This window comes from Ciona intestinalis, chromosome 1 (genome assembly GCF_000224145.3).
Source record: "Ciona intestinalis chromosome 1, KH, whole genome shotgun sequence".
NCBI lineage: Eukaryota > Metazoa > Chordata > Ascidiacea > Phlebobranchia > Cionidae > Ciona > Ciona intestinalis.
Genome location: NC_020166.2, coordinates 5,007,123 through 5,023,995, shown reverse-complemented (window position 1 = coordinate 5,023,995; position 16,873 = coordinate 5,007,123). Strand labels below are relative to the sequence as shown.

The 16,873-nt window shown below is 33.8% G+C and overlaps 2 protein-coding genes and 1 long non-coding RNA gene across 3 annotated transcripts in view; 1 reads left to right on the top strand and 2 right to left on the bottom strand.

The window, feature by feature from the left end:
- Positions 1-11,692, top strand: part of LOC100180025 (exportin-7) — a gene marked incomplete at its 5' end in the record, with an annotated part of 12,262 nt that extends 570 nt beyond the window's left edge. Inside the window, 22 exon segments of the mRNA XM_018813099.2 lie at positions 229-438; positions 1,100-1,275; positions 1,680-1,824; positions 2,235-2,432; positions 3,777-3,898; positions 4,608-4,707; positions 4,773-4,863; positions 5,280-5,415; positions 5,762-5,870; positions 6,119-6,192; positions 6,273-6,417; positions 6,927-7,029; positions 7,877-7,970; positions 8,188-8,295; positions 8,594-8,675; positions 8,743-8,851; positions 9,474-9,688; positions 9,920-10,058; positions 10,320-10,528; positions 10,764-10,862; positions 10,921-11,057; positions 11,109-11,692. Coding sequence (XP_018668644.1) covers positions 229-438; positions 1,100-1,275; positions 1,680-1,824; positions 2,235-2,432; positions 3,777-3,898; positions 4,608-4,707; positions 4,773-4,863; positions 5,280-5,415; positions 5,762-5,870; positions 6,119-6,192; positions 6,273-6,417; positions 6,927-7,029; positions 7,877-7,970; positions 8,188-8,295; positions 8,594-8,675; positions 8,743-8,851; positions 9,474-9,688; positions 9,920-10,058; positions 10,320-10,528; positions 10,764-10,862; positions 10,921-11,057; positions 11,109-11,232 — 2,925 coding nt within the window. The 3' untranslated portion in view covers positions 11,233-11,692.
- The window catches only part of LOC113474491, a 16,707-nt gene continuing 3,738 nt past the window's right edge, over positions 3,905-16,873 (bottom strand). The window contains exons 2-3 of the long non-coding RNA XR_003396150.1: positions 11,679-11,680; positions 3,905-4,064 (exon numbers count right to left, since the gene is read on the bottom strand). This is a non-coding gene — a long non-coding RNA (uncharacterized LOC113474491). The remainder of the gene's footprint in view (positions 4,065-11,678; positions 11,681-16,873) is intronic.
- Positions 14,130-15,485, bottom strand: LOC100182317 (oxygen-dependent coproporphyrinogen-III oxidase, mitochondrial). Its single transcript, XM_018813972.2, has one exon. The coding sequence runs from the start codon at positions 15,459-15,461 to the stop codon at positions 14,298-14,300; it is 1,164 nt and encodes a 387-aa protein (XP_018669517.1). The 5' UTR covers positions 15,462-15,485; the 3' UTR covers positions 14,130-14,297.

Genomic DNA, 16,873 nt, shown 5'->3' with positions numbered 1-16,873 from the left:
CATTTCATACCTTATTTTCTTGTTTATTTTTTACCCCAGCCAATATTAACTTATCAAGAACAGATTTTTTACAGCTTTGCCTACATTTTCTGATGATGTAGTTTATGTTTTAGGTAAGACTGTTTACCAGGTCATTTTTTTTTCGAAAGAGCCAAATACAGGTATAAATACAGCCGGCAACAACAGTATATACGGAGTTTTCAAAGTAAACTAATGTTTTTTGTTCAGGGGATATCAGATATATGCATTGTTGGAGTTCAGTTGTTAAATGAATTGGTTGCTGATATGAATCGATCAGACAACATAAAACCGCTGACTCGCCATCGAAAAATTGCCGCATCTTTCCGAGACACAACTTTGTTTGAAATATTTCAACTTGCTTGTGGGATGCTTTCTCAAGCTCTTATATCGGGCGACCAAATACAAGGAAATGAACAGGTATGTGTATATAGCAGGTTTCACTGTCTAACATGGGTATCCTGTTTTAAATATGAGGATATGGTACTTTGTACTGAATATTCGAAAATAAAACGGGGTTCACATAGTAATAGTAACAGCAGTATAAATACCATGAAATGTACTTTTTAAAAGTTAGGCACATGTTGATATGTTAGTTTAACTGTTATACAACTAAATAGTAGATGGAAAGTTTTAAGTATGATAAAAAACAGTGGGAATACTGGACAGTTTTATAGTGCCTTAGATTGAATACTATATGATAAAACTAGATTTAATAATTAATTTGTTTGCACCACACTAGGTAATGATAACTAAAGCTAACAAAGTAATCACTAAACTCGACAAGTTTTATCTTAAACATTGTTCAAAGTAGTTCCAGCGAAACTGCATGTGTGTAATAATGTCCCATTTATAAAAGGTTTGCTTTAAAGTTTGGCTAGATTCACTGGTGGGTGTTAGAACTATCAGCCACACAGAGAAAATTATACAGAATTAGTAAGCGACACGCGATACAGAATTAGTAAGCGACAGTAAGCGATATTAGACATCCATGTTATAACAAGTGTCATTAACCTGCCACACACCCACAAAGATAAATAAGTGTTATTCATACATTTATTCACATCTTCCTTTAAAACAGTGTACATTGTTGGCTGCTGTGCTACAACTTACACTGACATGTTTGTCATTTGACTTCATCGGGACATCTTATGATGAATCATCTGATGATCTTGGAACCGTACAAATCCCCACTGGATGGCGAGGCACGTTTGTTGATCTTAGCACTTCACAATTGTTTCTCAACCTTTACAATGTGTAAGTATTATGTATGTATGATATGAATAGTTACACTGATGCAGTGTTCATGAAGTTACTTACCGTATCAACTTGGATTGTGTTATTTTACTTAAAATTTGTTCCCAAATAATGTTGTTTTACATATTTTTATATGGAAATGGAGATTATTAATCGATCGTACTCATAGACAGTTTTCATTTCTCCCCTTCCCCCTGTAAACAACACACAGCCCCTGCTCAACTTGAAACTTCAATAGTTGTGGCTATATTGCTATTTGCTAACGCAATATACAAATAAATAATATTTGTGTTTTGGCAGTTTAGTTGAAAAGCTTGAATAATGGGCCAACCATGGTGTTAATTTTTCTTGTCATATATAACAAATGAGTAAAAAAAAATTTAACCGTTAGTTCTTACATTTAGTCTTCCAAATTCACTGTGTTCGATTGTAATGTCGTGTTTGGTTCAAATTGTTTCTGTTCGTCGATCATTGTTTAACAACACAGAACGTGCCAAGTTTCTTGCTGATATTATTAAAGGGATCAAAGGAATTCTGGAAAATCCACAAGTAATAATTTAGGTTACATTTGTGTTACATTTTATGTGTCATTAAACTATTTTCTTGTTTGCAAAAATACTTGCAATGCAAAATATGAAGGAACTACAATAGTTTGAAAATTGAGCTATCAGAAATATTTATGTTTTTTCTTTATTTGTAGAAATAATCAACTGATTAAACAAAACAACACTTTTGCTTATAAACCTACATACACACAGTAATGTGTAGAATACCTACTTCTTTTTAGTTTTGTTTAAAATAACATGAAGGATCAAAATAAATTTATTTTCGACAAACTGGGAAAAGCCATGCATGTAATGAAATTATGTTGAATGAAAAATTTATTTTGGTAAAGTTTATTCAAAAATTTAAAATTCTTGCAGCGTTTACCATTACCTTGTTTATTCTTTCTGTTGCAGAAACTTTCGGATGAAACAACATTTCATGAGTTTTGTCGAATGTTGGCTCGATTAAAATCAAACTATCAACTTGGTGAACTGGTTAAGGCTCCCTTCTATGCAGACTGCATGCAACTTGTGGCTAAGTTCACGGTTACCTCACTCAGAATGTGGCATTTCTCACCAAATTCAATTCATTACTTATTAAGCTTGTGGCAGGTAACATACAGTTGTTTGTACAATCCGTTATCTTGAAAGTTGTGACATAACTACTTATATATATACAATGAAAAACACATGTGCCACCGTGTATTATATATGTAGTATATATATTAAAAGTTATCTAACAATAAATTTATACTTTCTAAAATATATATGGTATATATTTGATGTACCTAGTTTAATGTAACACCATCAGGCATGATTTATTAATTTGTTAATGTGAAAAAAATGAAAAATATTTATTTTCAACATTTACCTGATAAAGTTGTGCCAAAAAAAACAACTTAGTTTTGTTGTTATCGAAGGTGTTTCTTTTTTGTTTTGTTAGTTTCACCTCACATATCAAATTAACAACTCCAAGGGTGGTATGCAGAAAGTGTACTTAAGTTTCTGCTTGATATTAGTTTAGCCAAACGGAGATCAAGCAAAAAACTTAATTGGTATGCAGAAAGTATAATCAGTGATTCTCAGCTAATCTATGTTTATCTTTTCCGTGTTTGTGACGTAACAATGGACGAGAGAATTTCTCTCGAAAATTACTCCATGAAGAATGCAATTCTCAGGAAAATGGCGACAAAAATGCAATAGGAGTGTTTGCACGGCACCATGGCCCGTTCGGTGCCGTGGCCCCGTGTTCACTGTGGGGCCCGCGCAGGCCACCAAATTGTCCTGGGCCATGGCCCCCACTTTTTTTTCAGTGCACTGTGGCCCCGAAGTGTCTTGGGCTGTGGCCCCAATTTTTTTTTAGTTTCTAGGGCACCGGACCCTTGGTGCTGTGGTCCGCGTGGAGTATCCTAGGCCAGGTTGGAAGTTTTAGCATTTTCTTGGGCACCGCACCGCTGTGTTATTTTTGATTGCTGTGTTACATAAATTTAATATGTTTAAAACTATAGTACTAACATTACAGTTTGTTTTAATTATGCAAAAAAATTGTAGCACAAATTTGTGCAGTTATATTCAGTTTACATGTCCGCTATGCACACTTCCATAGCGAACATGCACTAATTAAAGGGACCCAATATGAACTGCTTGACTGAATTTCGAGGATCACGCCTGTGGTCCCACATTTTTCTAAAAGGCCCCAGACACCGTTAAAACCTATAAAAACGATCCAATACTATCTATTTGACGTGGATTTACAGAAAGCAATCTTATGTCGCGTTACCAACTCTAAAAACTACAAATTAGCAAAGCCGCCAGACATTCAAACAGCCGATTTCGCTGTTAATCGACAATCAAAAATCGATAATTACTTCGACTATACTTTCTGCATACCACCCCAAGTTTAGTTCGTTTTTTGTTGAATTAAGTTTGGTCTTTTTAATTTTATTTTATCCGCAGCGTTTAGCAGCAAGTGTTCCATATGTGAAGGCACAAGAACCACATCACTTGGAGAATTATATGCCAGAAGTATTGAAAGCATATGTGGAATCGCGACTTGAATCCGTTGAAGTTATAATTAGGTAAGAAACACATGTGCAGTCCTGGAGACTCGCTGAGAGTGTGTGGCCTGCGTTGCGGCCAAAATAACAAATCTGGAAGGAATTATTAGCATAAGTTGAAACGGGAATAAGCGAATGTCAGTTCAACGATCTTATATTACGCATAAACATGTTTATTCTGTTTGAACTTTCATTTTAACCATCCGATAACTTCACAATGGTGGTTGTGACATGTTGAAAGATCGATAACCTCGCAGGTGTTGCACAATATTCTACAAAATTTCTATCCCAACTAACGAACTAAGTATTGTAGCAGCATAGGTTAGGATTACGCAATACTGTAAGTTGTGATAATGGATATATTACAACTAAGACTGTAAAGTGATGCATTGCCGCAAGTTCAGTATTTCAGAATATTATAAGTTACAATAACCATTCCAATTAGGCTTGTGATGTAGCGGTTATATTGGCTGGCCGAAAAAATTAGTTTTAACTTTTTGCAACTTTTATCATCACTAAAATAGAAGTAACCAAAAGTGGAAACGTATCACTTTTACCTTCGGCACAATTGCAAATGGTTGATCAAATTGCACTGACAAACTGTCTGCAATTGTGAGAATCCAGGACTGCATATGCTGTTTATTTAAATAAGTAAAATTAGAAGATCTACACAAGATACAAACATGTTTTATCAATCAAATGTTTACCAATAACTTAAATAACTTTACAGGGATGGTCTTGAGAATCCTTTGGATGATACTTTGATTATTAAACAACAACTTGAACAAATATCAACGATCGCAAGATGTGAATACAATAACACGTGTCAGGTTGGCAACAAATGTATATTAGATTCATTTATTTACTTTTACAACTCAAATTGTTTTGGTCACAGTTACTCGTTCAAACATTTGATAAAACAGCGGCACAACTGGAGGAACTATTGAGAAATAACTCTGACAACCAAAGTCTACTAATACCACTCGGTAAGCATTTTAAATAAACTAAGTAAGGTGTGTAACTAATGTAACCTTTACTTCTGCGAGACCAAAATCAGACTTTGCTCTGTCAGAATGTCTCAACAATCTGGCTCTGTCTTTCGGTAGCACAAATATCATACATTTAATTGAAGCAAAGTCACAAAAAATATCCTCACCTTTTTCTTGATGTAACATGATAGAAACACTGCAGACTAGGGTAATGAACAACTCCACAAAGTATAAGTCCTATCCATGACCTAACTTGCCAAAGGCTCATATGAAATAAAAAATGGTGCATTATTTTACTTGAACTCCAGTTTTTTGCAGGTCACGCATGTTTGGTTTTATATCATAAGTTGCACATTTCTTAATAGTTAGATTGCTCAATATTTAAACCCTCTGTTTTATTTCATATTTGTCAGGTCAGTTGACATGGATCATTCATTTTGTTGGTTCAGTAGTTGGAGGTCGTGTTTCGTTCGCGGCAACCGATGATCACGACTCTATGGACGGTGAACTTGTTATCAGGGTGTTGCAGTTGATGGCAATTACTGACAGGTGGTTATTATGTTAGGGTTTTTATTGCTGAAACAGTGACGTATATTTAAAACTATGGTATATGTTGCACTGCTTGTAGATCGTTGCTTTTCAGCTCGTGGGTTGCCACGTGATTTGGTTTGGTTGTCGACTGGTTACTTTTTAACTATTTTATTGTGAGTTTTAAATCATTTTATTTTGTAAATTTTGGTAAAACATGGTATCAAAAAATTGGGTTTTTAAAATACTAAAAACTGATTAGTTCCAAAAGTTGAGATCAGTTTAGTACCCATAATATAAATCTGTTTCAGTTGTGCTAACAATTTAAAAAGTTAGTTTAATGTTAATAATTTACAAATTGATACAGGCGTCTACCATCAGGAAATGGTTTTGTTACAATCGAACTTGCATTTCTATCTTTCTTTGAACAATTTCGTAAAATCTACGTTGGTGACCAAGTTCAAAAAACTTCCAAGGTATTTTGTGTTGATGTAACTTAATTACGGGAATCGTAATATATAATCAAACTGATAGAAGTTTATTTTTTCAAATCAAAATTTTAGTAATCCTTTCAAATTTCTACATTATTACCCTGATAAATGCAACCGAGAGTTTAGTTTAACGCTTTTGTTTAACCACGCTTGAATTGTTTTGTATTTTCTTTTAATATTTCGTTAAAAAAGACTTAGTTTAAATTCTTTGCTAACTACATTTTATGAATCAGGTTTACAAAAGATTGAACGATGTTTTACAACTGGCTGATGATTCAGCTGTTCTCAGTGTCTTTGTTACTAAAATGTGAGTTGGAATTATTTGTTAAGCTATAGCTTTTTTCCTGAAGCCTTAATATTATCCTGACAATAAAATTGTATTCCCAGCATCACCAACCTGAAATATTGGAGCGATAATGACGGCATAGTGTCCGGAACGCTCCAGTTGCTTGGCGACCTCTCTGTCGGTTTCAGTTCAGTTCGAAAACTTGTTAAACTGAATGCTGTGAAGTTTTTGTTGGAAAACGATCCGGTAAGTCCGTGGAATATTATTTTCTGAAAAAGTTTTTTAAAAACTTTGCAAGAGGGTCACTTTTTTTCTGCTTTTAGTACTGTTCATCATATTAAATGGAAACTGTCAAGTTTTATAAACATAACTAACAGTCGCAGTAGTAGATATACTTTCAGAATATAATAGCCTGCAGTTGTTCTCTTTATACAATAATGTATTTAAACGTTACTTGCCAGGTTGTAACTAAGGCTTTCATTTTTTAATACAGACTATAATCATGAACTAGTGGACCGTTAAATTGCAGCTTAATTAACCTTAATTCCCCTTTAACTTTATATTCTTAAGCGAGATGAATAATTGACATTTGCTGTTGTTAAAGCAGTAACAAGTAATATAATAAATTGATCTCTGCATCTGCATTCAGCATGTACTTACTAATTTAAAACATATATATGAAACTATAAAGCTTCTGTAAAGCAGAGTTTGAATATAAACTGCCATCTTATGTGTGATAGTGTTTATTTTGTTAGGGAGCTCACTTTCCATTCTTGAGTCCTGAATCGAAGGTGAGTGACTTACGATGTCGAACTGTGTTTTACACCGCACTTGGAAGGTTGATGATGGTGGACTTGGGTGAGATGGTCTAACTAACTAACATTGTATTTCAGTTAATTTTTTTTTGGTATTTAAGTGTAACATTTTTACATTTTACATGTTATGTTCTTGCTGTTGAGGTAATGTGCTAACTTTTGCCTCAATCACATGTCCTATGAATACATATTGTAAAGTGGTTTGCCTAGCATGTTAATAGGTATGTCACTCACCGTTTTTACGGTAACACAGTTTTGTATATTCACTTCAGAATGAGGCACGGTAACAGTAGAATTCTGACCTGAAGGTCCCTACAACAGACAGCGTACTTGTACTTAAAGAACGACAAGCAACGATGTTTATCACTAACACGCACAACCTTATTCAAAAAGAATTAAACACGTTAAAACTATTTCCGCTACTTCCAACAATGCACAATATGAGATAATAACACACAGTCACACAGCATTCGATACACTGCAAAACTTTGTACTTTTGCAACATATATAATTGTAATACAATGGCTCTGCCACCGTGTGTTAATCTATGTGATCACTCGTTATCAAACAGAAAGTAGTAACGAGGCATAATAAGTTTAACACGGGTGTGGGAAACTACAATAAACAATAAAGGAACGACAGGTGGTCGCATAACAAAACTGTAGGATATAGCACTAACATGTCAGACAAACAACAGATTCCACCCTCTTTATTTTAAAGTTTAAATAAACAAAACGTGTTTGTGATGGGCTAGGTGTATTAAATTCATGAAAGAATGTGATGTGACCTAATTTAGTAACTCCTAACTTGGACCTAACTTATAATGAAAAGTAAACAAGTTAGTTTACTTTTCTAAACATAAAAAAAACATGAGGTTATTTATTCTGTAGGTGAAGATGAAGAAAGATTGATGAGGTTCATGTCTCCCATGACAACCATGTTTGAATCATTAAAACAAATGTTGCAAACCTCATCCACAGCAAAGTAATGAAAATATTTAAACTGTTCTATTTGTAGCCATGCTAAAAGTTTTAAATACTTTCTTTTAAAAATAGGATCTTAGAAGGGGCATATAAAGTTAAACCAAAATTTTATTAAAATCTTTGTTTCCTCTGCCATGTGACGAGATATAGTTTCGGTAATTCTAGTAAATTATATTACTCATGTTGGCACTAGCAGCAGAATATGTTTTATTTTTCAGCATAAACACCGGTGCCCTTCGCAACTTGGTTGGCTTGGCGAGAGACATGCGTGGTTTAACCTACGCGTTTAACAGCAAGAACAGCTACAGCATGTTGTTTGATATAATGTATCCTTTATAAATAGTTACATTAATGTATATTTTGCTCAATTTTTTACCCCCACAGCACAGTGTATATGAAGCCACCATGTATGGTGTACAATAAGACACTCGTGTTGTGATTTGTGAATATGAAGTTCCCTCTCCAAGCAGGAATTTAAATATAGTTATTTTAATAAATATTTTTGTGGTAACAACAGTTCGTTTGTTTAAAAATCGTTATATTCAACTTTTAAAAATGTTGATTATTTTTCCTTTGTTTCATGTTTCAAGTTTAATGTTATTATTCCTTCATATAAAACTATAGCTATCCAACGTTCACGGACATTTTACAGCGGTCTATAGAGCTGTGGTACCATGATCCTGTAGTCACCACACCTGTAATAAAAGTAAGTTCAATTCACTTCATGTTATTGTACTTACTTCTTATCAATCGAATGCACTTTACTATTTCAGATGTTTGGAGAACTAGTTTTAAACAGGGGACAACGCCTAAATTTTGACGTTTCATCTCCAAACGGAATTCTACTTTTTAAAGAAGCAAGCAAATTAATCTGCACTTATGGTAAGAATGTTGTTGAGGTGAAATAGTTTAGTATTTCTTCCAGCTCTTTGGTCATAACCCAAAATGAAAACTCTTTGTAATTAGGGTATGTAGTCAAGTAACTGTTCATAAATGTCCGGCGCTGCGGCATAGTGGTTAGCGCCGCTGCCTGTACCCAGAGGTAATGGGTTCAGGCCTCGTCGCTGCTACCAATGTTGGCGTATCGTTATGTGTCCTTGGGCAAGACACTTAATGGCAATTGCTCCAACCCGGGGGCCACTAATTGGTTGTCCAAATTAGCAGCCATACATAAAAAAATAAAAAAATGTCCCCAAAAAATCACTCACAAAGGAACATACATGGTAACTCATAAGCTGGCACCAAGTGTATAAACATCCGTGTTACAACAACTGTTGTTTTCCGGCCACGCGAGAGTAAAGTAAGTTACATTCAAATCTTCTTTTATTGGAAAGATTAAATGGGTGGTGTTATTATTATAAACAGTACAAAAACTTGTGTGCAATTAGGTTTTATAAATTGACTGGCCAAAGATAGGCTGGTATTTTATTAATATTCAAGTGGTGCTAAAATAGTTTGATCTTCACTCAGTTAACATTAATAATAATTATATTAATGTTAAAAGGAACGCGAATAATGTCAATGGGTGAACCTCCAAAAGATCAGCTTTATTCTCATCGCTTGAAAGGAACTTCACTTTGTTTTTCATTACTGAAGAATGCACTGAGTGGTGGTTATGTAAACTTTGGTGTGTTTCGACTATACAACGATCCAACCTTAGAAGACGCTCTCAATGTGTTTGTGAAACTTGTAATGTCCGTACAAAGCAATCATCTATTGGTAGGTCTAATAAACTTACTAATAAAAAATCATACTTTTATTTCAATATTGCAAAGAAAATTGTAATTGTTTAATAAAATTGCCTTTATCGAAGTATACATAAAATATAAAGTTACAATTTTTAAAAATGTTCTTGTTTAATCGTTAAAAAAGATATTCATTACAGTACTTTACATAACTATTTTTAATTACTTGTTTAAAATAACAATTTTTTTTCTTCTTATTTCACAGGAATATCCGAAATTAAGTTCATCTTACCACACACTGTTGGAGTTAGTTGTACAAGACCACATGAGCTTTATATGCAGTTTACCTTCAACAATTATATATCATATACTTTCTACTATAACTGATGGCTTGGCTGGTCTGGGTATGTTTTCCTATTTGTTTTTAAGCAATTGTATATTTATATCTATACAAAATAAAACAGGAACATATGGTATAGTTTTCATATACAACATACATTAATACTTTTACATTCTCCATTCCAATATTGATTTCTGCTTTATGAGGGTTCAGAAATATTTGAATACAAAAAAGTATTAATATTATTTATCTGAGTGAATTTACTTTACATGTTCTGGTTATAATTCAAATATTAAATAATTTACAGAAATAATGTATTTTACAGACACCGTGATATGCACGTGTTGTTGTGCTGCATTGGATCATGTGGTGACTTATTTATTTCGCATCGGATCACGAACACCTGGTTTAACTAACGGAACAATCTCGGTAACATCGGTGATCACAACGAAGCGACAACGTGATGAAGTTGACAGAAATCGTGATCAACATTTTCTGCAAGTCATGATGGAAAGACCTGATATACTACGACAGGTTGAAATGTTAAACATAATGTGTCTGGAGTTGTTTTGGTCCGTGGCGAAATAGGGTTTCTGGATGTTTGCAGCACACAAGATTAAAAAAATTTAACAGATTTTCACATTTGCCAAAACTGTGTCATGACACATGTTATTGATATTTACTGAACACAACTTAAAATACGTTATGCTAAAATATATAGAAGATCTGTAATGTTCGCAATATATTTTAAACGTACATTTATACCCAGGCTTTATCCACTGTGTTGCACACCATCATGTTTGAAGATTGTAGAAATCAGTGGAGCATGTCAAGACCCCTGTTGGGGTTAATATTGCTAAACCAAGATGTAAGTTTCTATATGCAAGATTTTACCACAAATTTTAATTACTATTTTTAATCCACAGTATTTAGATACAATAAAGAAGTCTTTTTGTGAAGCAAGTGCTGATCATGGACCACTTAACCAACGTTCGGTGTCCAATTGTTTTGAACAATTGATGCAAGGCATTGAGAAAAACTTGCACACCAAAACTCGGGATCGGTAAGTAAAACTATTGCTGCCTATTTTAAGTTATAAACATCAATTATTCAGGTTCACTCAAAATCTTTCCATATTTCGACGAGACATAAATGAGATTTTAAAAGTTGAAAGTCAAGAAAGATCGCAAACTGATGGAATTGATCTTTCTGTTTCATCGTCAAGTATGATGTCATAAGGATAAATTTGATGTCAAACATTATCTTTTGTCCACAAATTAAACTTTGGTGACGAGCATTCCATTCAGAACTCGTTTTTCTATACTTGAGGAAGTTCATGCACATGTGTTAATTGTGCTGATGGTGCTATTACATACATTGTCAATATATACTGTGCGTGTATTGAATGTTCCATGTTCGTTACTTACTATGCACAGTGTTCTTTCATAAATGTGCTTATTTCAAATTAAAACACACAGAATTATAAACAGTATGTATGACATATGCCTAGTTTACACATTTAACCAAAGCAAAGTAAGGAATATTTCATTGCCACAACATTAAACTTAATGCATTTCCATCAATCATGAATGATATTAATTTATTCAACTAATTGCCTGAAATGATTTGGCCGGATACAATTTCAATCATTGTTTGTTTTGCAATTGTGGTTCTTTCAATAAACTACTTTTTCATTTCACATTTTATTCTTTTTATTGATTGCCACAAAATGAATTACGACTTAACATTATCCACTAGTTAAGTAAAACTACATTGGATACAAAACCAAACCAAATAAACTGCATAAGAAGTACCACATATATATATATAAAGGAACATATTTCAATAACACACAAAATCTGCAGTGCATACATTACAACAAACCATGTTGACAGCATTAAATTGCAAAATAATTTGGAACTCAGTAAAAACATAAAATGTGACAAGGCTTGAGTAAAATGTTTTGGGAATATGCAAATAATGTTGTGTGTTTATAAAAGGTAGTTCATTACGAATTTATGCAAACACAATGATGTAGTGAATATAGACAATATAAATGTAAAAAGCTCTTTGGGCTAATTTATTTTCTCCACTAAGTCAATGACGCTTATGTTCTGTTCAGGATATAAGAGACATTGACATTGGTGGGAAAATAAATTTGGCAGTAGAACTGTTTGGAATTCATCATTAATATTCTAAAAGTTATTTACACTGTATCATAAGTTACTGTTAGTATCCAAAGCATCATTATTCAAGTGTGCTTTCAAAGGTTGGATGGCTGATACTTTGCCATGACTGGTTTCATGATCCGAGAAAAATGAATGATGTTTGTATTTGATCCGTTCTTCACCATCCAACTCAAACTTTGCTTTGGCAATGTCATTGTTTATTGCTGATATCAAATCATCTAAAAGAATAATATATTTATTAACATTTTAGAATCGGAATAAATGAAATACAATTGAATCGGCAGTGTAAAAAGATCCAACTAGCAAATACTACAGCCATTCATATTAATGTTTCCTCAAATCTCCTAATTAAACAAGAGAGCACACTAAAATTTAATTAACCCTTTTACTATCGAAGTCGACTATGCTTGATTGAAAACAAACCAGAAATAACTAACAAAGTGGGTTTCGGTTGCTATTTGTGATCGTGGACCAATAGGTTGTAGGTAGAATGCATTCCTTAATAACATGGTAAATATTTGTATTTGAACTAACGATAAAAGTTCTTACAATGTGTCCCCACTTAAATAGTAATAGTTTAATACGGCATCAATCATTGTATAGATTTCTAAATTTCTTATCTCACTAACATGCGATGCGTACTATCTAGTATCCAGACAGTTTAACTGCTGTTTGGACAGATCACATGACTGGAAATGGTTGGCCTTACCGTTGTAGCATAACAATAGTTGGACTTTATTTTTGTTCAGTGCTGATTTGGTGATATTTCGTTTATGTATTTATAACAGAACATGACTTGTTCAGCAAAACCAGATCCCAAAATATATTTATATTATAATTAGTTCACTGTCATTTTTAAATTTAGTACCAAATCAACCAACCAAGTGAAGAGAAGTTTTCCTCCCCTCTTATATAACCAAGCATAATGATACTGAGAACAGAATCATAAAAATCCTCATTGAATGAATGAATAATATGGGTTTCCTGCATAAAAAAAATGTTATAAAAAATGTTGTATTAAAGCTTAATTGTTGCCTAATGGGTTTGACAAAACTGGTACCAATCGCTGACCAAATTTCAATGACTGCATTTTAAAAAGATTATAAATTAGTCAATACCAGACAAGAGGGTTACCAAACTTCTAGTTAATATTTTATTTTGTTTACATACCTAGGAGTTGAATGATTAAAATTAATCAGAAACAATAAATAAATTATTCAAATACATTATTCTAGGAGGGTGTAGCTCAACTCTGCCTTAAATCCGAGGATATACGTCATGTTTTGTTGTAGGTTGTACTTATATAACCTCGGTCAAATAGAGATATATTTAAAAAGCAGAATTTTAAATGAAACTTGTTACCATAGATTTCTTCTCATTTTTATAATATGGGTTCCAACCAACACTTAAAACCATTTTATGAACTTCCCCTGAGTTAACTTGAGCCCAACCATAATAGATTCCTGTTGGCAAATCACATGGTAGGTTCTCGACAACACTATCTGGGAAATTCGCTGAAACGAGATAAGGAATTTTAATAAAATCCAAATGAATTACCTGGTAGAGTGGTAGGTTATAGACAACATCGCTTGTTTTAACAAGGTTATCTGCTTCATACACCCCTTACAAAATTATGAATTGCCACATAGGTAACTTTGTGGGCAGTTGTTTTACTATCCTTTTACTGTTTAGCTAATAATAAGAGTCCAACCCATTCTTAAACACTGGATTGGAGCAATGACTGCTAAGTGTGCTTTCTGCTTTGTACAGCAATTTTAAATTAAAAAAACGAATCTTACAGTAATGATAAAAAGTTGAAATAACCTGTTGGTATTCCAAGTTGTTTGCTTCCACGACCAAACCCTTTCACAACCACCCCACGACAAAAATGTGGCAAACATTTCATAATTTTATCTAATTTCATACTAACATCAGATAATTTCAGATCTGTATATTAAAAACAGTGCGTAAGAAAATCGTTGTGCATGTGTTTATAAACAGCGAATGCAAACTCGGGATTAGGTTTTGCTACATTATTGCAAGATGCCTTTAAACACACAGATATATTTGGCTTATTAGGAGTTAATGTCAGGTATTAAAATACACAATCTGTTTTACACCCATTCCCTTGGTGATTTAAGCACATCCAACAATTCATTCTCTGCTGAACCAAGTTTTGGTGTATGCATATACTGCCACCTAGCAGTAAGAGGTAAGGACATGAGAATACTTTCTATTCGAGCTCCAGGAGTTTGGAATCCAAATTTTGTTCCTCTGTCGTAAATAAGATTAAACTCAACATAACGACCTCTTCTGAGTTGCTGCCATTGTTTTTGCTCCGAAGTAAAACTTTTATTCTTGTTTTTCACAACTATAGGCACGTAACATGGAATGATCGCTTCTGCACACGAGGTGACGAACGCTAATGCTGATTCTTCATCAGGGCCTTCGATGTCATCAAAGAATATTCCTCCAACACCTCTTCTTTCACCCCTTATAGGGATTGTAAAGTATTCATCGCACCATTTCTTGAATTTTGGGTAATACTGCACATCATGTTTGTCACATGCCTTTTTTAGCTCCGTATGGAAATGTTTGACATCATTTTGATCGAGGTACATTGGTGTAAGATCAGTTCCACCTCCAAACCACCAAGTCTTCTTCTTATCAGCGCCTGTAACTTCAAAATATCGAAAATTGAAATGAATAGTGGGAACATGTGGGTTTGTTGGGTGTATTACTGAACTTACACCCATAGCAATAAATGGCAAACTGCCATCGTCAAACCTCTTAAAATCCCGCCCTCTTGCACGCATTTGTTTTTCAGCACCTTCTGTTAAACTGCCATGTACAACAGACACATTAACTCCTGCCTTTTCAAATACTTTCCCATCCTGAAGAACACACGTGACACCTCCACCTGTCCCACTCTCTTTGTTCCATTTGTCAACTTCAAACTTCTGTCCTTCAGCTTCCAACGACTCAATTGCTTTGCAAACCTTTGATTGCGTTTCCATGATCATTAACTCCATTTTGGTCGCTGTGTCGTTCGGATTTTTTATTAAGTCATCAAGATCTGTTACAGGCAAAGCCATAAATTTGTTCACTAAACTGTTTAACATATACTTGGATTGCAAACACATAACTTTGTTTTTTTGGAAGACTTCATGTAGATGTGTATGTTGTACTGGTGTGATGATTGTATAAAAACATGTTCCAGCAGCAATCGTAAAACACAGAGGTTTCAGTTTAATAAAAGTATACTTTAAAAATCTCATTCTCTCACTTTTTGCTGGGTTTATGTGATAGAAAAAAAACGGGTTACAGTATATATGAACATACAAAAACAACCTGGATTTTCACTGTCTGTAATGTACTGTCTTATGATTTATTTATTAAAATATCAGCTAAAAAAAGTTTTATAAATTAAAGTTCATACCCCAAACATCTAAAATTATTTTGTTTTAAATGTACCAGCTAAATTTTATTCGAAACATAGTCTACAACCTGTATAATGAGTTTACCTTCACAAATCCAATCCACACGCTTACTATCTACTCCAAACGTCACCCTCCAGAACTATGATGTCATCATTACACTGTCTGGCTGTCTTCTCGTCTTGCCTTTTTCGTGCAGTTTTCCTTCCTTTTCTTTAAAATCTCTTCCCTAATAAACGTCAACGCGCATATGTCAAGTCATTTTGAAATGTGCCATGCCGATAGTAAGGTTGTATAGTCACTGTAAATAATATATGATTAATATAGCAAATTTGCTATTTTTGGTAGCTTTTCTCACGACAAAGCTCTTTATTTGTAAAAAGCAAACAGTTTTGCAAAGTTTCTTGAATAAATTTAGTAAAGGTTTTTTTAGATTGAATCACTGGAATGAGTAAGCGAAAATCTCCATAGACGGCTGTATTGCATCATTATGCCTACGTAACTAACAACAATGCGGCAGCTAGTTGTTACGCAACATTATTAATGATCTATTCTATTGTGAGAATCGTGTTCTGTATCATCTACTGAGCGGTATACAAATGTTTCCCATTACATCATATTTGAGTACATTAATTTCCGGTTTCTGTTATATGATGACATCATTCTATCACTAACACAACGAGCATTTGCTGGTTAGTGACAGAGACGTGTTTGTGACAGACAGCAACGATATTCATGCAAACGCCACGCATAGGTTGTTTAATCTGCTGAGATGATTAATAGCTAGAATAGTTGATTATAGGCTATGTTTTATTGTGCACTTGTGGCGCATTGTTCTTAGCCTATTATACTGGTTGTTACTTGTTATCAGTTCATAGTTTGCATTTTAAACAGGTAGACTGTCTACTGCTAATTTTTAGTTTAAAATATTTTAGTTTAAAATGGCTTCACCATCTGACTTTCTTTCATTGAATGCAAGTCCAGCAAGAATAAAGAAAGGAAAGTTATTTAAGAATGGAAAGGTTTTTCGTCGTGGCATGTCTCTTCACGGACCTTTACCAGTTTGTACATTTGGCCCAAAAGCATCAACTTGCCCTGATGTTTCACCAAGAGAATACGAAATGGATCCAAATGATCAGAAGCTAAAGTGGTCTAAACCACCTGAGTCAGTGCTTGTAATTAAACGACTTGACACTGAAACTAACAAACAGTTTGTTTCTCTTGTAACCTGGCTCATGACAACATTCAAAATG

Excerpts from the sequence above, each read along its gene's own strand:
- LOC100182317 (XM_018813972.2), bottom strand. The coding sequence starts at position 15,461 with ATGAGATTTTTAAAGTATACTTTTATTAAACTGAAACCTCTGTGTTTT.